General features: G+C 38.4%; 1 protein-coding gene across 2 annotated transcripts in view; it reads left to right on the forward strand.

The window, feature by feature from the left end:
- Window positions 1-2,546: 2,546 nt before the first annotated feature.
- The window catches only part of COL6A6 (collagen type VI alpha 6 chain), a 44,257-nt gene continuing 22,693 nt past the window's right edge, over window positions 2,547-24,110 (forward strand). For both annotated transcript variants that reach the window (XR_008209035.1, XM_052693328.1), the window contains exons 1-9: window positions 2,547-4,432; window positions 10,952-11,037; window positions 12,852-13,439; window positions 14,934-15,530; window positions 15,924-16,547; window positions 17,579-18,130; window positions 18,900-19,448; window positions 19,855-20,439; window positions 21,770-22,345. Coding sequence is in view for 1 of the 2 variants with exons in the window: in XM_052693328.1 (XP_052549288.1) it covers window positions 10,965-11,037; window positions 12,852-13,439; window positions 14,934-15,530; window positions 15,924-16,547; window positions 17,579-18,130; window positions 18,900-19,448; window positions 19,855-20,439; window positions 21,770-22,345 (4,144 nt within the window). In the remaining variant the exon portion in view is untranslated. The remainder of the gene's footprint in view (window positions 4,433-10,951; window positions 11,038-12,851; window positions 13,440-14,933; window positions 15,531-15,923; window positions 16,548-17,578; window positions 18,131-18,899; window positions 19,449-19,854; window positions 20,440-21,769; window positions 22,346-24,110) is intronic.

Here is a 24,110-nt window from a genome sequence, read left to right on the forward strand (position 1 = left end):
AGGCCACATAATGTGTTTCTTCAAGTAAGCTTCCTTATGTAGTGTTCAGTCATTAGAATAATTTTACAATTTGCTATTCAAACCCTTACATTTATGACAGCCAGTGGGAATTTCCAACCGTGACAAAACTCACATTAGTGCTGTATTATATATTTGCATTTATAGCAAGCCTATAGCAAGAGTGTTGTTTAACTAATCCCCAGTTAAGCGCATATCATTAACAGAGTACTGCATCATCTAGGAATTGCTGTCATGGAAATCACAGAATCATAGAGTTGCTCAGGTTGAAAAAGGCCTTAAAGATCATCAAGTCCAACCACAACCTAACCATGCTACCCTACCTCTAACAACCCTCGGCTCAGTCATGTCCCTGAGCACCACATCCAAATGGTTTTTAGTCACATCCAGGGATGGTGACTCAACCGCCTCCCTGTGGAGCCTATTGCAGTGCTTAACCACCTTTTCTGTGAAGTTGTTTTTCCTGATGTTCATCCTCAACTTCCCTGGCACAACATGAGGCCATTTCCCAAATCAGTCTTGTACCGCAGCAGACTGGGGCCAGAAGGCCTGAGTTTGCCTGAGCACTGAAAAGGCCTTTTCCTGCTCCATTGGAAGCCAGTTTTAAAACTCTGATGAGCTTTGAAAGGAAGGCAGAGGGAGTTCCAGGGAATCCAAATGTGGTGTGCATCTTTGCTGTAAGTTGCACTCTGGCTTCTACTGACTCTGACCTTCTCCTGAGGCCTACCAGCAGCTTCTTGGCTTTGACGTACTCTACTTTTCCTCCTTGTTTACAAGCTTTTGGGGTCAGATCCTATGGTACAGAGCCTGCCAAGCATATGTCGATGGAACAAACTTGAACAGAGCGTGTCTTTGCTCATAAAGTGTGTGGCAGGGTCTGTTCTTTCTTTCATTTTTTTAACTTTGACAGCTGTGAGTCTGTGTGAGGTCATGCAGAGAGAAGCACAGAGGTTGTATCTCCAGAAGAAAATGATGGGGTATTCTCTTTCCTAAGGATTTTCACTTCTAGGCAAAATGGCTCATCCCTTTTACATCTTTGACAGCAATGAGCTTTCTTGGTTTCCTTGACTCGCCATATTATTTTTAAGAAAGAATGGTCTAATACTATGTTGTCTGTTGTATTACTCCTAGAGATGAGCCTGCACACATCAGAGGTATCTATCTAGTACTGAGATAGTGTAAATAGACCTGAGTGGGGAAAGCTAGGCAGAACTTTATTTCCTTTGAAATAAGAATACTTCAAGAAATTATGTTTATTTCTTTTACTTTAAATTTACAAGATTTTTTAGGGAGAAGGTTGAAATGTTCTATTTTTATCACTTTAAAATTAGATTTTTTTTAGCTCACATCAGTGTAACAAGTTAAATCATTGTATTACAGTGTGTGTGTGTATATATATATCAGTGGAGAGTGTTTCTTTTTTTTTTTTTTTTTTAAAGTGCACCCAATTATTTTCAAATGAATCTTACCATTCTTATTCTGGTTCAGTTTGAAGCTGCATGTTAAAGCTCCTTGCTCCTGTTTCGTAACACCTCTAATATAGATAGTGATACTGTTTCTGAGAACGACTCGTGAACGTTTATGTCTGCGTTACCTTATGTTCTATTGCATGATATGGTAATTGTCATAAAAAGCATTTCTTTAATTACCTGCATAAGTTCTCTAGACACCTGAGAAAGTGTCAGGTTTTCACACTTCATGCATTTACTTTTTTTCTCACTCAAGATGTTGCAATATATACATCATGCTACCTAATTTTCTTTGCTTTTATGACCAGTGCAGCTGTAAATGATGGCCACAAAACTTGTTCAGCTCTGATTTGCCTGCATACAATCACGATCTTCTAGGTGTTCAAATTCAAATATGTTATCAGTCAGTCAAACAGTTCAGTAAAACTGCATGATTTCTAGCATTAGAAATCAAAGAATAATTAGGTTCTTTTAGCCAAGCGACATAGCAGAAGTTTTACATATGTGAATATTACAAGGTCATAATTTTCTTGCTTTAAGTTTTTAATGAATGAAAATGAAAACCTTCATCTTGCCACCACTAGGAAGTTCTGATTGCTAGAGCCCTGCTTCAAAGGTAGGTAAGTCAGCAGATAATATACTAGGGGTTCAAAGTCTTCAGTACTGTTAGTTGCAAACTGAGCTAGTGAACTTCCCACTTTGTGATAGCTCAGTGTGAGGTGACTTGCACTGCTGCTGTTCTGAAGAAAGATATTTTTAAAACAGTAGATTTGTTGTTTGATTTCAACTGATTTGAATCCTTAGTTCTGTGTACAAGATGCTTTCCCACTCATTATTCCTAGTAACAGGAGAATCACATCTGCTAGTTCTCTTCAGTGCTCTTGGCATTGAAAAGCTGCTTTCATGAATGAAATGTTTGTGCTTAGTTTGCTTAACATCCTTTACTAAATGAGTCAGCGAAGCATGTGCTGGTTTAAAAAAAAAAAAAAGTTGATGTTTTCAGCATTTATACTGTTCACTTTTGTCTGATTTCCACTCAAAGGATATTACAAGTTATTTGTGTCATCCTCAGAGTTTAGCTGCTCCATCTTGTGATACCTGTCAAATGGGTTTTGTTTTCTGCTTTACTGCTTTTTTATCAGTCACCTTTATATTATTCCTGGCAGGAAAGTTTGACTCTTGGTATTGCCATGCTACTGTGTATCTTATGAAAAGTAGGTCTAAAGCCAGGATAAGGTGAGAAGAAAAACGAAACACGATAACAAATGTGTTCCCTGATCCCTCAGGTCTTTCCAAAATAAGTGAGAAGTGCTCCTCATGATAAGGAGTTCTTCAGACCTCCTATACTCCCTTTTAACAAATCCCTTGATAGAATGCAAATCCACACCTGTGAAATACATACGATGTATCTCAAAAGCAAAACAGTGGGGGTAGGAGCTGGAGGACAGTGGAATAATTTCAAAATTCTTAAAATATAAATCTTACATAATTTTTAATTCCTCATATGTGGCATGCAGCAATAATGAACAGCTCTGCTTCTCTACCTGCTTCATCTTTTCCTCGAAGAGAAGAGGCTGTAATTGCACTGTGGGAAGTGCAGGCAGATCATGCTGAGCCAGTGGGTGGTAGGGAGATACAACCTGGTCATGAGAGAATTGGTGCAGTTAATACATTCAAAACATTGATTTCAGAAAGGACTGTATGAATGTGATTGCATCAGATATGGGGATATTGTAACCAGCTGGACTTTCTGATAGATGCTTTGGCTTGGCTCAAGATCCTCTTGATTGAAGAGCCAAACTGTAATTTAGCTTTTCTTTTCATGGTATGTTAGAACACTTTGAGCTGCTAGGATATGAAGGTTCATAGCTTTAATTATATACAATTGGTGCTGTTGAAAACAGCGTGAGGCATATAGGTATCAATGATAATGAATGTTTAAAACTTAATAATAACTTACTAATTATCAAGCTCTGTTCTGAAACAGAAAAATGAACAATAAGCTTACAGGAGGTACATCAAATACTGACATGGAAAATCACGACCCTCTCTATTTCATAGAATCAGGTCAGCAGGTAAACATTCATTCCACTAGCTGACAGACAGGCAGACAAAAGTTCTGACAATAAATGAACATTACTTTTAATTTCAGTCAGTTTTTCAGTGAAGACTGTGTGTAGACACCTAATGTGGTGGTATGTGTGCATGTTCCTATCCTTTTAGCCATGCTCTTTGCAGCTGAGGCTTTTAAGTCCTTTGGAATGAAAGCACCCTTTGGAACATCTGCAATATTATGTTGATCACACTGACCTCCAAAGTCAGGTAAGTCACTGAGGGTATCCTTGCTTGATTCAGTGTCTAGCCATGTGATTATACCTGCAGTCGTTAGAGGAGTCTGCTTCCTTTTGAGAAACCTGAAGAAGGTGAAACTGCAGCTTTCTTCCTGAGACATTTCAGTGATAACCAAAAGACAGTGTGCTAATTAAAGGGAAAAATAAAAAGTCTGTAGAGAGGAGATGATTGATAAAAGGACTTCTATGTTTTCCAAATGTCAGCTCACTGTAAATATTTTGCATAACTTCTACAGCCACATTTATCCTTTTTTTGGCACTGCTATCTCAGTGGTGAAAGTTCAGTGTCTGAACATATGAGGATGGTAGTTTTGTGCGGGGGCGGAATGGGTTTATTCTAGTTTTACTGTTTGGTGAAACTGGGAACCTGCACAGATGGAATCTAGGCTTTAAATTCTCCTTAGAGAGAGAAAAGGAATGGGGAGGAAAGAGTAACTAACTAGGGCATGTGAGGCGAGCATTTTGTTTGCTGTACTCCAGGACTCAGTTCTGTGAGCTTTTTCTATTTTTTCTTTTATTTTTTCTCAAAAGACTTCAGAAGAAATGAAATCAGGATGTAAAAGCTGAAGAAATCTAACTGAGGTACTTCATTAGGTAAGAAAAAGCTACATGATCACATTTGCCACTGTTAGAGATGGGATTTGAAGTTGCCACAAAAAAGATTGTGTTCCTTCTATTAATATATGGACAAAGAAGCAGGATAATGTTTCCACCCCAAGGTGTGAAGGGAAATTCTGCATGCCTCATGGTTATGAAAGATAAGTGCAAAACAGGCGTTGTGTCAAAATACCTATGCTTTTTATAATGCACTTCAGAAGCATTGACTTTTAACTTTGGATTTCTCTCTGGCAGCAAGCATCTACTGAATGGCTTTCCTTTAGTACATAAAACATTAAAGTACATAAAACTGGGACAGTAGCTCATTAAAATGAAAGCCAAAATGTAATTGCAAGTAATCTCTATGAAGAATTTAAAGAGTTCAGGAGTGCTATTGATCTTCTTCTTTATTTGAGATTTCTTGTATATATAATGGTGGGTCTCTGGGAACAAACAAGAAAAAAAAAAAGTACTGACAGTGAGATGTGCTGCAAAGTATGTGTATTTTTTATAGTGGTTTCTAAGAACTTTAATATTTTTCAATTTATTTTCATAGAACCGCATAAAATTAAAAGTTAAGTGTTTTTTTTTTTTTCCTTTGGAATTGCTGTTTTAGCGTTCACATAGATTATATCTATGTATATATCTTTATGTATTTAATTACTGATATGTGTATTAGGTATCTTGTAAGGACTTCGTATAGGCACTGTTATATTAATTAAATTTCCATATTAACGTTGCTAGCTTAATATGCAGAACTGATAATGCTCCATGACACTGTATCTGAGTAACCTAGGATCTGTACTATCTGAGCTTTAATCCTACTTTACTTGTTTAGCAAATGTTGAAGAATGCTTATAGGAGGCATAAAGTGCTTCTGTTAATACTGTAAGCAGTGTATGACTGGAAGTTCATGTGGTTTCATGGAAATTAAGCAAAATAAATGGTGTGAGTAGGGAAATTAATCTGTATGTGTTTTAAAATTGCAGTGTCTCTGCATTTCAAGAATCCACCCAAAGTGTAATGTTGCTATTGGCTAATGGAGGGGAAAATAAAGAACAAGTGGGAAGTTGGTTCCCTCCTGCTGTCAGTGTTTTGGTAGAGTGGAAGAAGTTTTTTAGGCATGGGGTATCTGACCCTATGAACAGAGAACATCATGAACCCTTAGACTGGGAGAAGATGAAGGGAGAAAATACATCCCACAGCTGTTAGGAAGCATGGAAATAGTTACGTAGCTCAACAGCCACTGGCTATTGTGTATCTTTCAGTGCAACAGTAGGACAGAGACCGTGGTACCAAACTGAAATGGTTGCTCCACAGAAGAAAATCAAGTTCCTTGCTAAAACAGTGACTGTGTGTAGTATTATAGGCAGTCCCAGAAGCACACTAACTCCCTTGGGTTTTTACCAAATGTACTGTTCTGATCTGAAATTTTTGCCATTATAGTTAGGGGAAAGTGAAACTCACCAGAATTTAATGGCAGGGTAGGTTGTAAGTAGATGATCTTTAAGATCCCTTCCAACCCCAGCCTTTGTAAGTTTCTATGACTTACTGCCAGAAAGACTTTCTTCAACATGAATTGTTTGTGCACATAACATCTGCAAATCTTTTTTTATTTCAGTCTTCAGGAAATACTTTGCTTCAGACCTTCATGCACGGGACACTGTCTGAGCCTTTTATTCTTTGAAATCTTCACGTGGTGATGCAGAGTAGTATAAATATTCTCCAGTTATTCTAGTGGCAGTGGGAGATGTTTAATGCTATTTGTCAGGGCAACGCTTTGTATGCATGTGTGGCTTTTGCTTCACTGAGTAGACCATCTTTATCTCAGCCCATGAGTTCTCCCCTTGTAACTTTGACTCACTCTGTGCTATCCCACTATGGAGCAGCTGCCTGGTGCTGCCTAGTGGGGCTAACCTACAACAGATTGTCTTTGAAGTTGCTGACCTGCCCAAATGATGAAATTGGCAGAAAATTACTGGTAGGTTCTGGAACAGCTCATTTTCTTGCAGAAGATGTTTGTGTTCTGTTTGCTCCAAAAGAGAAATCATTGTTTCTTTTACTTTGTGTTCCAGGGAGCATCTAGGAGAGTTATCAGGTTGGCTAGAAAGATTCCCTGTACTAATAATCAGGCATCTGGCTGGACTGAATTGATGCACTGCCATATTGACATAGCTAAAGCTTCCTGTGTAAAGATTATGAAAGAAAATATTTCAGAGAGCAAATGCTCTCACTGCTTTTATATTGCTTTAGATGATGTTAAATAGTTAACTCTCTCAAAAATTCCAAGGAGTGATGTCTTCCTTCTATATATCTGTCCTGTATGACCATCTTTCTGTACACCATTTCCAGCATTTCATACAATGTCAGATAAATATCTTCTGAAACACAACTTTGGAGGACCTTTGGAGGTCATCTAGTCCATCCTGCTTTAGCAGGTTCCCTACAGTAGGTCACTCAGGTGGGCATCCAGGTATGTCTTGAGAAGGAGACTCCCAGTCTTTCTGGGCAGCTCCAGCGTTCTGTCACTCTCACAAGATCATCCTGTTCAAGACGCTACTGTTCCTCTGACACTGGTATTACACATCATACAGTAATGAAAGTTATATTTTTATTTTGGATGTTGTTTTATATATATATATATATATCTATATATATAATATATAGATAGATAATATTTAACTGTATCACAGAGTAAGCTTTTTGTTGATTGAAGTCTAAAAAGAGGCTGTAATGAGACATAGTAGTGAGAATTGGTAATTATCAAAGGAATCAGAATGCTGAAGAGATTCATTAGCTATCAGGGCTATATACAGAAAATTTAATGCTCAATACAATTGAAATGTGAAGATGTCATTTAAGATGTTGGAAAACTTTTTATTTTGTATGGCTTCATATATGACATATCAAGCTTTTGCTTGTGTTAGAAGTGCTTTTTAAGGGGAACTGAAAAATGCAGAAGAATTGAAGAAGGTTTCCACAAAGCAACCCAGTGTTTCTTGCCCCTTTTCCTTTTTAACCACCATAATGTACTTGGAATTCCTTCTGGTGCACAGGGACATTAGATACTTCTGGCATCTCTGTGTCACTGCAGCATTCGTAATAGGTAGTGTCTCTAAGTATAGCTTTCTTGAAATAGAGCAGACGTGTTTTTTTTCCTCCCCAAAGACATTCCAAAGAACCCTTCAGGAGCTAGAACAGAGCTTGCTGTAGTGATGCCTGGAAATGATATTTCGTTGTTGCTTGAGGGTAGAATGTGATCTTGAATGGATGATTTCTATTCATTGCTTTTTGTTATTTGCAAGACCTAGGATAATATTAAATGTCATTACTATAGGACGTTGGAACTTAACCCTGTGCTGTGATGTTAGACCAGCTGCAGCCTTTCCACTAAGTGGTATTTGCAGATCCAAGATAGAATTTAAAACTCGGTATAACAAAGTGCTAACAGCAGCATTTGGTCATTAACTTTGTTTTCACAGATAATTGGCTTGCTTTTCTGGTAGAACATGAATGATGTTTAGAATGTGATAAACAATCTGTTTGGCTTGTGATCTTGTTATGAATCTACAGCTGGTTTCAGAAGAGGTTAGAAACCTTTAAAGCAGCCCATGAGGAAGGTAGAGCATTCCTACGTTTCTTAACTTTCTTTTTATGTTCTTCCTTTAATGTAAGAGCTATTGACAAAGACAAGGGATTGGGCAAGGTGAATCTCTGTTCTGATCACTGGGACTTTTTTGTCCACTGGTGGCACAGGTGTTCATCAAATAAAAGTGATAGAAATAAAGAGAATATGCATGTATGTGAATATATCCTGCCTTCAGCACGTACTCTGGAGATACTGAAAAGTCTAATCATAGAGCCCTTAGAGTTGGAAGGGACCTCTGAAAGCCATCTAGTCCAACTCCCCTGCAATGATCAGAGACATCCCGGGCAGATCAGGTTGCCCAGGGCCTTATCCATCCTCACCTTGAATGTCTCCAGGGACGGGACATCCACCACATCACTGGGCAACCTGTTTCCAGTGCTTTACCTTCCTCGCTGTAGCTTACTTATGTGTAACCTAAAGCTACCCTCTTTGAGCTTGAAGCCGTTTCCCCTTGTTCTATTACCAAGGACCTTGCTGTCCCCTTATTTTCTGTAGCTCTCCTTTAGGTACTGAAAGGCCACTCTCAGGTCACCTCACAGCCTTCTCTTTTCCAGGCTGCCCTCTCAGCCTGTCCTCATAAGAAATGTGTTCCGTTTAATGGATCATTTTTGTGGCCCTCCTCTGGATGTGTTCCAACAGGTTCATGTCTCTCCTGTACTGAGGACTCCACATCTGGATGCAGTACTCCAGGTGAGGTCTCACCAGCACAGAGCAGAGGGGCAGGATCACTTCCCTCGCCCTGCAGGCTTCACTTCTTTTGATGCAGCCCAGGATACAGTTGGCTTTCCAGGCTGCAAGGGGACATTGCTGGCTTTATCCAGCTTCCCATCCACCAGTACCCCATGTCATTTTGGCATGGTTGCACTCAATCCCTTAATCCCCCAGCTTGTATTGGTAAGGGGAGTTGCCTCAATGCAGGTGCAAGTTCTTGCATTTGGATTTGTTGAACCTCATGAGGTTCACCTGGGTTCACTGCTCAAGCCTGTCTAGGTTTCTCACCCCACAGCTTTGTGTCATCAAAATGCCAATGTCATTGATGAAGATGTTGAAGAGTACTGGCTCCAGCACCAACCCCTGGGGGACACCACTCGTCACCAGTCTCCATCCAGACATTGAGCCACTGACCACCACTCTCTGTACTCGATCCTGCAACTAGTTCTTCATCTGTTGAACACCATCAAATCCATATCTTTCCAATTTGGAGAGAAGAATGCTATGGGGTACTGTGTCAAAGGCCTTACTGAAGTCAAGATAGATGGCATCAGTGGCTCATCCCTTGTCCATTGATGCAGTGACACCATCATAGAAGGCCACTTATGTTGGTCAAGCAGGATTTGCCCTTGCTGAAGCCACGCTGGTTCTCCCATATGATATCCCTGCCTTCCATGTGCCTTAGCATAACTTCCAGAAGGATCTGTTCCATGATCTTCCCCAGTACAAAGGTACAAAGGTAGAACTGACTGGTTGGTAGTTCCTGGGGTCATCCTTTTTACCCTTTTAAAAAATGAATATGATGTTACCTTTTTTGCAGTCACCAGGGGTTTCACCTGATTGCCAGAGTGGCTTGAATTTTGAATTCCAGTGAGCTGGGAGGGTGAAGTGCTTGTTTTCTCTTGCTGTCTGTTTGCTTTTATATCCCTTCACATACATTTCCCTCTCTGCTACTAATTAGTCTAGGCCATATTCAAGCCAGCACAATATTAGGCATTAAGCAGTGTCAGAGGCACAGATGCTTGGGAAATTTCTGTGCAAGTCAGCTCCAAAACTGAATTCTAGATAAATTATGCTCATCAGAATTCCAGAAGCCCTGAAATAATATTTTATTTATTTGTTTATTTAAAAAGTAACAGTGTAGATTCTACTGAAATTGTACTCTGTTTTGAACCCAAGCCTGGAATATAAGTGGGTTAACCTACCTCTTTGTTTTGATCTGAGTGTCTGCCAGGATGAACAACAGGTTCAAACAATTAACTGATACAGTGCAACATTTGGCTCTTTCCACACTTCTGGTAGCTTAACAATGCTTTGTATAAAATTTTGGCTGTACGGAGCTGGTAGAAGATAAAGTTCAATAGCCATGCATCTTCCAGACCAATACACCTCCATCAATAGCTGTGTATTAAGTACGAAATTCTCAGGGTAACCCCAATGGAATGTCTTTTTCAGTTACTCTGTGTTGAGCATATCTGAGTTACGTCAGTTGGCAGGCAGAATGTAATACCTCTTCCCAGAAAGAAAATCTGGGGATTAAGTTGGGTATTTCCATGAACATGTCAGCTCAGTAGCATTCAAAAAATATAAGCAATTGCTAGCTATCATTAAAAAAGGAGTAGGGAACGAAGCAAAGACAATGATTATGACCTGGCTTACCACTTATTTTTATTCTTAAAGCTATTTATTGTATTTGTGTTCTATAAACTATTTAGTGTATTTATGTTCTATAACTGAAAGATTTTCAAAACTGTATTGTTCTTGATTGTTTAGTGTGCTCAAGCTTAATGTAGCTTAATTTTGTACTTTGTTGTTGAGATTATCATTCCCATTTCCTCTAGCATTGAGTTGTGGCTCTTTCATATGGTATCTTCATTACTGACTAACTAGCATATTTAACTTGTAAATAATTGCTTGTTCTTATCCATGTCTATTTTATGTACAGACACCCACCAGAAGTCAGGCATTAACAGTTCTATGTTCAAAATGTGTATGTTAAGCATAAGGAAAGAAACTTGGAATTTAAAACGCTACTTTAAACTGTACAGAACTAGAAAGCCTCTGTGATGTTAATAAAATGCACACAAAGCCAGTTCACTCACAACTATCAAACTCCTGAGAAATTATGCTCTGTATTTCTTACTTTGTTTTTCTAGGGAGATTTTCAAAATGGATGATTGGAAATCACTTCTTGTACTTCTCTTTGTATCCACCTTTGGCACTCTAGATGCACAACAGACTGGTAATACATTAAAGAAATATCTCATTTTCAAACTAATAGTTTTTCTTTTCCTACACGTATTCAGTGCCGGTGAGAGACAATGAATTTGTGACAGTTTAATTTTTGTTTAAGTAGTGTATGGGATCTGTTGAGTCGGGGCCTGAAGCACTGATTGATCACCTGAAGCAAGCACTGAGTCAGCCATGAACAGGTGAAGGCGATTCAGCTGTGGGACCAGAAGGGGTGAAGCCTGGCTGCACCTCTCCTAGACCCCATTTAAGGACTGACTGTCACGTGGGAAGGATCTCTTTCTGGAGATCCCTCCTCTGTGGAGTCTTTCCTGCAAACCTAGATCTTTGGGAACAGGTTTTCCTAAAGATAGTAAGATGAAGTGCAACCGTTTATTACAATTCATTTTTGATTGTGCGTGCTGAGGTTATGTATTTTCAAAAGTAAGGAAGAAGTTTTATGGTGGAGATTGCGTTGTGTCCTAGCTAGAAACCTTGCAACCCAGATACATATTTGCATTCGTGCAATTAGCAAAATTATTATTAGCATTATTATCTTAAATCTTCCAGAATAACTGACTACTGCTTGAGGAAGCATACCATTCGGTTGCTGAACATCTTCCTAGTGTATCTTGGTTTAAAGAAATTGTTCCAACTTCATTCGTGCTCTGAAAAGCATGCAAATGCATGAGTTCCATATTTCCTACAAGTAGATATGTTTAGTCCTCTTTAAGTCAGTGTGACTTGTTAGTAATGCATGCTTGCAGTCTGGAGTTCAAAGTGTATAAGTAATTTTTCCTTGTAGCTCACTTGACAGCAAGTCTGTGCATTCTTGTTATTGTGGTTTATATGCAGAAAAGAGTACAGCAATTACCATATGCATTCTCTGCTTATGACTTCATGTGTGCAAGCTGTGTATGGAAGTCATGTTGATGTGTATTTCAGCATCTCTTCTTTGCCTAACAATGGTATGGAAATATGTGACATCAAACCCCCGGTGTGAAGAGCAAGGGGAAAAAAAGAAGCTTAATATACCATGCACTTGGTATATTAAGCTTCATTCTTGCTCAGCCTCTGCTATAACAAGGATGGTATCTCACAGAAAATAGAAAAATTGCATTACATGGGAGGAGGCGCCAAAACTGGATGTATCCTTTAGTTTCTGATCGAGAATCACTTCATTAAAAGTGCTGGCAGCAAAATGAAGAAATAAATAAAGAGGTTCCTCAAACTGCTGCTTTGGTAAGAAATGGGCAAGCTGAAGATAATACTCAAAACTCAGCCACAGCAGCCACGGATGCAGGTGTTGTGCTGTATGCTATAGGCATTAAAGATTTTGCTCTGTCTGAACTTCAAGAAATAGTGAGTGAGCCATCAGATAAGCATGTCTATAAAGTGAAAGATTTTGTTGCTTGGTAGTGATGCTCTCACAATGTTCTATAAAAGTTTTGTGGAAGAGGTAACTGGACTGGTTGCACAGTATGCCCATGATATGTCCTAGAAGAGCTATTTCTCCTCAGCTTTGATGCTTTTTCTATTTGTAGATAAATTATATAATTGCAGTGTGTTGCCGAAGTATAGCTTTCTTCTTCTTTCATATGTTGTCAATAATATTAACTCTTAAGTGTTGCCAATTTTGAGTAGAAATCTACCTTTATAATATTCAAAATAATGGGAGTGGGAGAAGGTGAGAGGAGACAAGGCAGAAACATACAAAAATTATGATTTTTCGTGATGAATAAAATGTACTTTCTGTTATCCCTTATTCATGAACGATTTTAGAAAAGAGATGATAGTTTGTTTTTCTATGTCATCTTTCTCGAGCAGCTTGCATTAATGCCACGACGGCAGATGTTGTCTTTATAGTGGATACTTCAACAAGTATTACCCAGGAAAACTTTCAGAAAGTGAAGAACTTCCTTTCCTCCTTTGTCTTAAGTTTTGACATTGGCCTTGATGCGGTCCGAGTTGGACTGGTCCAATACAGTGACAAAGCTTACCAAGTATTCTTACTGAATCAGTATTTATTGAAAAATGGTGTTTTGGAGCAGATTGGGAATTTGCCGTACAGAGGTGGAGAAACATACACAGGGAGAGCTCTGGATTTCGTCAGCACAAAGTATTTCCTGGAATCTGCTGGTAGTGGAGCAAAGGGTTATGTCCCTCAGGTAGCCATTCTTATCACCAGTGGAGAATCCAGGGATGAAGTAGAACAGCCTGCCAAGAAACTGAGATACAGAGGCATTTCCATGTACGTTGTTGGAATTGGTATCCAGAATACAACTGAGCTTCAGCAAATAGCCAGCAGACCTTTCCATAAATACCTGTATAGCATTGGTAGTTTCGATGACCTTCCAGATCTCTCCACAAGAGTTTTGCAAAACTTCTGCACTGCAATTGAAAACCAGATACAAGGTAAGGAATTGTCCTTATTCTTGTGCCATTTCAGTTGTCCATTCCATGTAATCGTGAAAACAGAATGTAGAAATATGGTCTTGATTTTGATGTTATTTTATACAACTGTTGCTGTAATGTAGCTCCATTGAAAATAATGGGGCTAAATCTGAGTTAAGTCATAGTTTCAGGGTGATGTTCCTGTTCTTTTAAGCACATTTCAGTGTCTATGTTGAATTCAATGAGGTTTAATTGTTAAAAACAAAGGTAAGTTTATGCACAGTACTCTCTGTAAGGAGAACCTTAATGGACTGCGAAGAAAATCAGGGTTGGATTTGCTGATTTAATGAAATACATTCAGTTCAACCTCATCAGTACTGACAGAGCCATTAATAGAATATTTTTTGTCATTGAACAGCTTCACAGAATTATTTATTGATTATTTATCAATTATTTATCAATCATTTTACTCCTAAAAACTCAGTTCAGAGTGAACGTTCTAGGAGTGAGGAAAATGAAGAGAAGCCATATTTTCCAATCCTTTCAGTATATTTTCTGAACAACAAAATTCACAGAAAGTTTTCTGTTTTGTAAAAAAAAAAAATTGTCTTTGTTGAACCATGAAAGAGGATGGGATAAAAAAAAAAAAAAAAAAAGCAATGGTAGCAAAACTAATATCAAAATGAAGAAAAAGGAGTTTAAATCAGTAACAAATATTAAAAGTATTAGTTGTAAATTTTAACTATATTATGCTGTTTTGTAGAGGTCAGTGAGGATAACGTTATTACTTGTTGAGAAAAAGTTAGGGATTAGACACTGATGTTGGTACTTAGGCAACTGTCTCTAACCTCCTTTTCCATCATAAACTGTTACACTGAAAGACACACTTAGGTCTTCATTTGTTTCATTTTTCTTGCATCTGTCTTCCCCTTCCGGAATGTGCATCTCTTTCCATTAACTTTAAGTGGAGTTAGGATAACTTCATTTATGTTCTGGGGCTTCCTCTGATATTTGAAGGACTTTCTGCCTTTAGGAGCAAGTCCTCATGGGATTGTTATTAAGATGAGTTTATTCTGAAGTGTTCAGATAGGTCCAGTTCTTAAATGCAACCTGGATTATAGCAGGGATGGAGAAGACCTTTATAAGTGGAATATTACTGTAGTTAAATAAAGCATGCAATCTCACCCCCAAAGTCATAAGTAGAATATTTGGTGGGAGGAAGGTGAAACTTTTTCTGTATAAATACTGTCAAATATAGAAGATTCTCAAGATGTTTTTAATACTTTTTAAAATAAGGCTGTTTTCATTAGAATTCTTTGCTTACCTTGCCAAAGATAATATTACAGCTACCATGTAGCATGTTTAAATGGTATGTTGTAGACTTAAAGCTCATGTCCAAACTTAAAATCGTGAGCGTCAATGACAATGTTGCAATTCTTCTTTAGCTTATATTCCAAACCAAGTCTGGATACAAGTGTCTCAGCAGCTCTTTCATTGTTTTTTTCCTCTCTGCAGCATTTGCAAAACAATATGCTGATGTTATTTTCCTTATTGATTCCGCTGAGAACATGAAGCCTTCAACGTCTGAAAGGGTAAAACAGTTCATCTCCCAAGTAGTCAGGCAGCTAGATGTTGGGCTTAACAAGCATAGGGTTGGCCTAGCCCAGTTTAATGGCATAGGAAAGGTGGAGTTTTTACTGAACACATATGAAAACAAAGAAGAGCTGCTTGAACACATTCAGCGCAGCATTGCGTTCACTGGAGGCTCATTGCAGAATGAAAGTGTCATGGAGTTTTTGAAGAAAACCTTTTTAATGAACGGTGCTGGAAGTCGGCTCAGTGAAGGCACTCCACAGGTTGTTGTGATCTTCACATCTTCTGGATCCAGAAACAGTATCATGGAGGAAGCCTGGATGTTAGAGGAGATGGGGGTGAAAGTTACCTCAGTTGATGTTGAATACTTTGACATGATAGAAGCGGTGAGAGAACTCTCTAGCAAGGCTGATCAGATTTATGAAGTGGAGAGCATTAACCTCGTGCAACAAAACATTGTCAGTAACATCGAAACTTCACTTCAGAAGCTTTATGACCTTGATTCAAGTGTGCCAGCAGGTACGGTGTATCAAAAGAGCAAAACTGGCAGGCTGAGTAGCTAACTCACTGATAGTCCAAAGCAACTTCTCAGGTGGCTGGGAGGGAAAAACAGTGCAAGTGCCTGATAGCTTCACCTTTACAGAGATGTTCTATTGAAAAAATATATATTCACCACCTTTAGTCACACAGTTGCAATGTTTGCCTGTGCATGTTATAAATCTGTATTAACTAGGGGGAACAGGACAGTGGCCTTGAGGGGTTTGCTGCAGTGAAATTGCCTGTTCTGAATGAAGGGGCAATTTGCATGGATTTTGTTTCTATGAAATGGCCGTAGGGGATTTTATATGTAACCATAGTTCCACAGTGTGACCTACAGTAATATTATCTTCCTTCTATTTACTTTGCTTTTAGTGTGTTCTAGTGCAACAGTGGCAGATATTGTGTTTCTTGTGGATGAATCCAGCAAAATTGGGTCAAAAAACTTCCAGCTGATCAGGGCTTTTCTGTTAAAAATTGTTAATGCCCTAGATATTGCTCCAAACAATGTAAGAGTTGGTCTAGTATTATACAGTAATGAACCAAGACTAGAGTTCACTCTTGACACATTCGAGGATAAACTGGAAATACTGAACTACCTGACGAATTTACCATATCGAGGTGGGCAAGCATATACTGGAATAGCGATTGAATTCCTGAGGAATAAGGTTTTCACTCAAGAGGCAGGCAGCAGAAAAAAACAAGGAGTGCAGCAGATTGCTGTGGTTATCACTGATGGACAATCCTTGGATGATTACGCTGAACCAGCATCAAAACTAAGACGTGAGAGTGTTACAGTCTACGCTGTGGGCATCAAGAATATCACAGAGGGTAGCAAACTTGATAAAATTGCAACGTATCCCCCAAGGACTCATGTTACCGCCCTGAAGTTTTTTCTACAACTGTCGAATATTGCATGGAAAATAAAGAAACAACTTTGTAATGAGATTGTGGCAAAAACATTTGTAGTCCCCTTACAATCACAAGGTCTGAAGAAAGGTAAGAAGTATTCATAAAACTGTCATTTCCATGCTGCCGATCTGATGTGTACAAAATCTGCACTTAATGCAAGGGGAAATTAAAATTCAGAAATATATTTGAGATGGTTTATAAAGATCTGGTGATTATGGACCCAAATATCCTCCAGCCAAGATCTGCCCTGCTTGGAATCCTCCCCTATATATTCCTGCCCTTCTGGGGAAGTATGTGACAGGAAGCTTTTGCTGCTTCCCCTTGAGCAAATTTCAAATCTTCCTCATGCTCAAGTGAAAGTGATTCTTCTCAGAATTCTTCAGGTTAATTGTCTGTTATAGTTTGCACAGCTTAACAATATCTACAAATAGATCGAGTCAATTCTCTGTTATGTGAATCCAGCTTATATAAGAGCTCCAACTCTTAAAATCACTTGTAGGTGTTCAATGATTCTGAATTATGACACTGAAGTAAAATGTTGTCTCTCACCTCCATATAATAGCTAGGCTAAGTAGCTAGGCCCTGCTGTTGCTACCAATTCAAGAAGCTAGTCTGTCACAATACAAACCCTGGTAATGTTTTTATCTTCATACCTAAATTCTACCCAGTCTGTCACAAAAAAGTTTCTCTTACTATTCTGTTTCAAATTAGCTGTAGTTCTAGCTGCGCTTCTTCATTCTTTTGTCTTTGCAGGCTGCCACACTATTACTGTACCCCACTGTATCTGTCTTCTATTTTTCTTACTCTAATAGCTGTTCCAGGCTTCTATCCCATCATTCTTACTGTCTTTTTTATTACTGAGTGCCAGTAACAAAAGTGGCTTTTGTTATTCTGTTATATTGCTTTGACGCATTTCATTGGTGCAGAGAAGTCTGGTAATTTCTTATTCAATTTATTCAACACTCAAGATTTTATAAGGTTTTACACTGAAGGACTTTCCAAATAAAATTATTAGTAGCATTTAGCTACCTACTTTTTGAGATTGTGTTACAGTAAAGTGATTTTCTTACACCTGGAAGTGTCAAAACTTCTGTAATCTTTTTCTTCTTGTTTATTAGGTTGTGTGGACACAGAGGAAGCTGACATTTATTTCTTGATTGATGGTTCTGGAAGCATATATCCATCCGACTTCAAGGACATGAAAACATTCATGAATGAGGTTATCAGAGTGTTTCAACTTGGAGCTAACAATGTTCGCTTTGGTGTGGTTCAGTATGCATCTGAGGCAAAGACAGAAATCATAATTGGCCGGCACAACCAAATGATGAGGTTAACAGAGGCAATTGACAATATTGATCAAATCGGTGGAGGTACCAGAACTGGAAATGCCTTAAAGTCTATGAAAACTCCGTTCAAAATGGCTTATAGGGAAAATGTTCCACAGATTCTGATAGTGATTACAGATGGTAAATCTGAAGATGGAGTGAATCAGGCAGCAAGAGATTTGAGACAACAAGGAATCATTATCTATGCCATTGGCATCAAGGATGCTGTTCAACAAGAGTTGGAGGAAATAGCCGAGACAAAAAATAGAATGTTTTTTGTAAATGACTTTGATTCTCTGAAACATATTAAACGTGAAATTGTGCAAGAAGTCTGTTCAACAAATGGTAAGAGGATCTCATGCCTAATCTCTTCCAAGCAGCTAGTGTTAGATTGTGTTCATACATTTGGGTTATTCTGAAAATGATATTGCTACGTGCCAGAAATAGAGATTTGTATGTGGGTGATCTCAGACTTTGCTATGTCAAGTCTAGATAACATCTCAAGATACCAACTGTACCAGTCACCAAGCAAAGTAAAATGAGGCTAAATACCAGAAGTCAAAATCCAACAAGTAATTAAGTGTCCTAGAGTAAAACCCTAAGTATTTGCGTATTGGCATGTGCTGACCCTATTTCATGAGAACAGACACAGAACCCAGTGATAATTACCTGCAGTCTAATATCAGGATACTTGCTGTTCTGAACAGGTGAACAGTCTGAGCATTGCACAATGCTGACTTTTATGAAGAGAGAAATTCATGTTATTCAACATGCAAGTCGAGGTGTTTTTCTGGCATGTGCAGACTACTCTTACCCAGGATGAACAGATCTTGCTGTACAACATACTAACTTGGAGGAAGCCAACCATATCAAATCGCAGAATTCTTTCTCTTAAAATTGGGAGATGAAGAAAGGCTCTCCAGCCTTCTTGTTAGCCATTAAATCTCCTGTTCGCTCTCATCTGTCCTCGCCTGCAGAGGACGTCTGTCTTCTCAGTCCGTCATTTACAGATTTTTGGGGGGTTTGACGCAGTTAAGGTGTTAAAAGTGCAGGTGAAATCTGTGATTTTAACCTATTCCTTTTTTTTTTTTTTTTTTTTTTCTTTATTTCTTAGTCTGTAAAAATGTGAGAGCTGATATTGTTTTCCTTGTGGACAGCTCAAACAGTATTCGACCAGCTGAGTTTCAGAAGATAAAGGATTTCATGCAGTCATTTGTCATCAAGGTAGAGGTTGGGCTTGATAATGTTCGAATTGGCTTGATTCAGTTCAGCTCTGAAATAAGGGAAGAGTTCCAGCTGGACAGATACAACACTATAGCTGATGTGCGGAGAGCCATTCAAGAAATACAGCAGATAAAATTGGGAACACTGACTGGGAAAGCATTGACCTTTGCTGCTTCTTACTTTGATCCTCCTAGAGGAGGGCGTCCTGAATTAAAACAGTACCTGATAGTGATTACTGATGGAGAAGCCCAAGATTCAGTAAAAAGCCCAGCCAGAGCCATCCGAGACAAAGGTATCACTATATACGCTATTGACTTGCTCCAGGCGAACAATTCACAACTTGTGGAGATCACTGGCACCCAAGACAAAGTGTTCTTTGAGAGTGAAATGAACTTCTCAGAAAAGCAGATTCTCTTTGAAATTTGTAATCTACAGAAGTGTAAGTAGTGATGACAACCCTCTCTGTTTATTCTCTTCAGGTAGTTCTTCCTTCTTTCTTTTTTCCTGTTAACTCCTTATAAAGGAAGATTTTGCTTTCTATGTTCATAGTGGAGTTTACATCTGTTCCCCCCATATGATGCAGTGTCACTGGAGTGAAATGTGGTATAAGAACCTATGTTCTTTTATCAAAAGAACTTGTTCTTTTTGCAGGTTTGAATCTCATTCTTTTCCTCATAGACAAGTAAATGAGTATTTCTTCTCTTCTGTAAAATGCTCTGCACTTTGTGGTTACGGATGGAACATGGGAACAGAAATCTCTGTACAAAGTTTTGAAGAACATTGAGGAGTGATAAAGAGAGACAGAATTATAACCTTATTTCTTTTTCTTCTTTTTCCACTGACAGTGTGCAAGAGAGCAGAAGCTGCTGATATCATATTTGTAGTGCATGGATCATCTGGTGTTACAGACCTGCAGTTCAAAAGCATGCTTCGGCTTGTAGAAGCAGTAGTTAACAACTCAGTGGTTGGAAAGGACAAAGTTCAGTTTGGTGTTCTGGTCTATAGCTCAAAGCCAGAGGTGCAGTTCTCACTGAATTCGTATGCTTCCAAGTCTCAGATTAGAGAAGCAGTATTCAGCTTGAAGCCTCTGTCAGGCCAGCCCTTCACAGCAAGAGCTTTGAGCTTTGCTAGGCAGAGATTTGATGTGAACTATGGTGGACGTGCATCATCTCTTGCTGTCACTAGGATCCTTGTTCTCATTACTGATGAACCAACAGTGCCATCAGATAGAGACAACCTTCCAATGGCCATAAGGGCTTTGAAGGAAGATAAAATCGTCTTAATTGCTGTTGGAGTGAGCAAAGCAAGCAGAGAAGAGCTTGAAGAGATTACTGAAGATCAGGAAAGATTATTCTTTGCACAAAACTATGATGCACTAGAAAACATACACGAAAACCTGACTCAGATAGTGTGTGAGAAATCTAAGCCAGGTAAAGAAGACTTTTGAACAGATCCACTAGGTCTTTTTCTACAACTGCAGTGTTCCAAGGGGAAGATCGGTGTTAAATATTTTCTATAGATATAATAGGAGGATGAATGGAAAAGTCTGGAAAGAGTTCTATGCTTAAAATACAGTGCACGTGAAGATTCAGTCACAGAAATTACTTTCTGTGAATGGTCTTCCATCAGTTGTTTCCAAGGGGTTGCTTACACTGATGGAGGCAGATGTTTTTTAACTCCTAGGAACTATTTTTTATTCACACATGCTAGAACTTTAGACTTAGGAGTTCTGCCCCACTATACAAAGCTCATCCCAAAGAAGAGTATTAAATTTTAAAGATACAGAGGTTCAGATGTGTTAAAACAAATAACAAATATATCACCATATTGTACCCAATGTACTTGGGTAGTTCAAATGCCATCATATGTGTGAAACTGGGGTAAGAATATGAGGAGTATAACAAATATAGATACAATTTTTGCTAAAAATCCAGTGAACCTGCACTTAGTGTAAGTGTGGCCCTTGCTCACAAATGTGTGTGGTGGCTGATTCCATCTACCCTGTGCACAACAGCTCATTACTTCCTAGTACATCCCTTCTCAAACTATGCTTTGTGCTTAGAGAAGGACCCAGTGTTAGGAGATTCCATTTATTAAAGCACACATGATACCTGTAGAAAGACTTTTATTCAGTGACTCATTTTGCACTGGCTTATTGACCACCATTTTTTCTTACTGCACAACATCCAGAATCAGGCTCTTTCTACCAAAAATTAGATCCAGTGAATTGCACCTCTGATACCCTGAATAGAAACTGCCCATAAAGGAAATGAAAATGGCAGGCAAGAATTTTCTCCAGGCAGAATCTGTCTTTCTCCATAGCAGTCATGTAGTTCAAGAGTTTTCTCCTCACAGTGGCCTTTCAACTACAAAGAGGGTGAGTGTTTGTGGCAGTTATTCTGACTTCACTTCATTGGTAGGTAAAATCTGACTTTCCTCAGCTGCTAGACTGACTTTGTTTACAAGTTCTCTTTTCTTATTGCTGTCCTCAAACAGTCTTTTAGCTGATATGTAAAGAACTATGATTTATTCTGCAAGTTAATTCTAGGAAAGGATGAGTTTTATCCATGCAAGGAAGATTTCAAGATTGATGTTGGATAGATGACAGGTAGATTGTCCTTGCACAGCCTCTCTGTGAACAGCTTTTCTGACTAGTGGCTTACACTGAAGAGAATAAGTAAAAAGTTAAACAATGCCAAAATTGTTCCTCACTAATTGTTTTGTTGTTGTGTTATGTCCTGTCCTTGCTTTTTCCCTAAGTTTGCAGCAATCATGTGGCAGACCTGATATTTTTGATAGATGGATCAGAAAGTATATCAGAAAACAGCTTTTCCATCATGAAGACCTTCATGGAGGATGTTGTGGATAGTTTTGTTATTTCTAGGGACGAAGTACATGTTGGAGTAGTCCAATATAGTCAAGAACCCCAGAAGGAATTTTATCTTAATGAGTTCTACAGTGACACCATTATAAAGGAACAGATAAACAGAATCGAGCAACTGAAATCTTCTACATTCACTGGCAAAGGACTGAAGTTTGCCCAGAGACTTTTTGAGCCTGCCAATGGAGGCCGCAAGTACCAAGGAGTTTCGCAGAACCTTGTTGTGATTACAGATGGATATTCTGCTGACAGAGTGGATGATGCAGCCATGGCTTTGAGAAGCAATGGGATACACGTCTTTGCAGTTGGGGTAGGGATTGTAAACTCTTTTGAGCTGCTCCGAATAGCTGGTGATGCAAGGAGAGTGTTCACAGTGGAGAACTTTGATGCGCTGAAAACAATCAGGAGCACTATTACCAGTGAGATCTGTGAGCCTGAAGACTCGGCTAACCAGGGTAAGCAGCATAAATCTGTTGTTGGATATGAAATGGAGAATATCCACATGGCTACGTGCAATCCCTAGCAAAAGTACCTAAGTGTGCTGGGAAGCAGAGCAACTGTTTTACCAAATAGCTCTGCGAAGGTTACTCAGTTTTGTAAATTTCTAGACTTGCACCTTTTTTCAGACAAGAACCATTATTCTTTTAGCAATGGTAAATGGTTTCTGGGGTGAGATAGTGCTTCAAATCTAGCATTCACATTCATCATTCCTTGTTGTCTGAGAGGAGACAGGGAAAATGTGCCTCTGATATCCTAATTACAAGAGAGAAAAAGGACAATTCATTGATATTTGAAAAAGAGCCTTTCCAAAAACCTATGCTGTCTATAGCTAAATATGACCATCCTGTTCCAATGGAACTGTCAGTAGCAACTGTTGACAAAAATTAAGTCCTACAGAGGTCCTGTGGAGAGGTTTTAAGTGGAAAATCCATGCACAACTAGAAAAAATCATTCTTTCCTGAAATGTTGATCACCTTTATAACCCTGCTGTTCCCTGAACCTTGAAATCAGATGGGCAACCTCACAAGCTCTGGCTAATGGGCAACTGTTTTATTTTTTATATATATATATATATGTGTGTGTGTGTGTGTGTGTATGTGTATATATATATATATATGTGTGTGTGTGTGTGTGTGTATGTGTATATATATATATATGTGTGTGTGTTTGTGTGTGTATATGTGTATATATATATGTGTGTATATGTTATATATATATAATATATACAAAACTGTTATAATATGTATATAACAGTTTTTATATTATATATATATAAATATGTATATAAAACTGTGTATATGTGTGTGTATATATATATATATATATACAAAAATATACATGTATATATATATATTTAAATATATATATGTAAAACTGTTTAAGAGAAATACTTTCTTGCTATGGACTAAGCAGAAACACTACTCTGAGACCTAAAAGTCAGTCAGATTTTGTGGCTGTAATAGTGCATTGTCTATGACCTTGCATGTTGAAAGGTTTTGGCACTGCTTAGAAGTTAATCATACCCTTCAAATGGCAGATTTGTACTGCAAGAACTGAAACATAACAATTTGTGTTCTGAGGTGAAATTGTTTCTGGATTTATTTGGTTAAACTGCTGAAACACATTCATCTTTCCTGGGGCTTCTCTCCCTGTTTCTGTAATGACTAACCAAATTTTACTCTTCGTTTCAGTTGTGAGCTCTGTATGTTTATTGTCTGCATTGTGTTCTTTTATTACATACCTTTGACTTCCCCTACAAGTAGAGCTATAAATAATAAAACTGCAATGAAATTTATATGGCAAATTTATCCATAATAATTAGCCCAGACAAGCAAACATAAAAAACAACCTTGTATTTGTTAAATGCTGAAGAGCTAGTGGGTGAAAAGGGAGCAAAATTAAGGAAAGTACTCTTTTCCACATAAAATTACATGCCTCAGACTTCCTTGCAGTTGTTTGATGACAGGTGACAGTGCATGTAGGGCCACAGAATGAAATCCAGTATGACAAATCGAGAATCAGTGTACAGGAGAAATAAGGTGAGTACTTTGGCTGGCTTGGTAGGTTGTGGTGGAGGAATTAATCACGTTGCAATATTTACTGTTGTTATCACAAGCTCTACAATCAATTCTGTAACAGAGATAGCCCTCACCTTACAGCATGGTGGATATCATGTGATACGCTTCCACTATTGCTTTTGTTTCTTTGATCTACTGTTCT

The sequence above is a fragment of the Tympanuchus pallidicinctus genome, unplaced genomic scaffold, assembly GCF_026119805.1.
Source record: "Tympanuchus pallidicinctus isolate F22 unplaced genomic scaffold, pur_lepc_1.0 scaffold3, whole genome shotgun sequence".
Classification (NCBI taxonomy): Eukaryota; Metazoa; Chordata; class Aves; order Galliformes; family Phasianidae; genus Tympanuchus; species Tympanuchus pallidicinctus.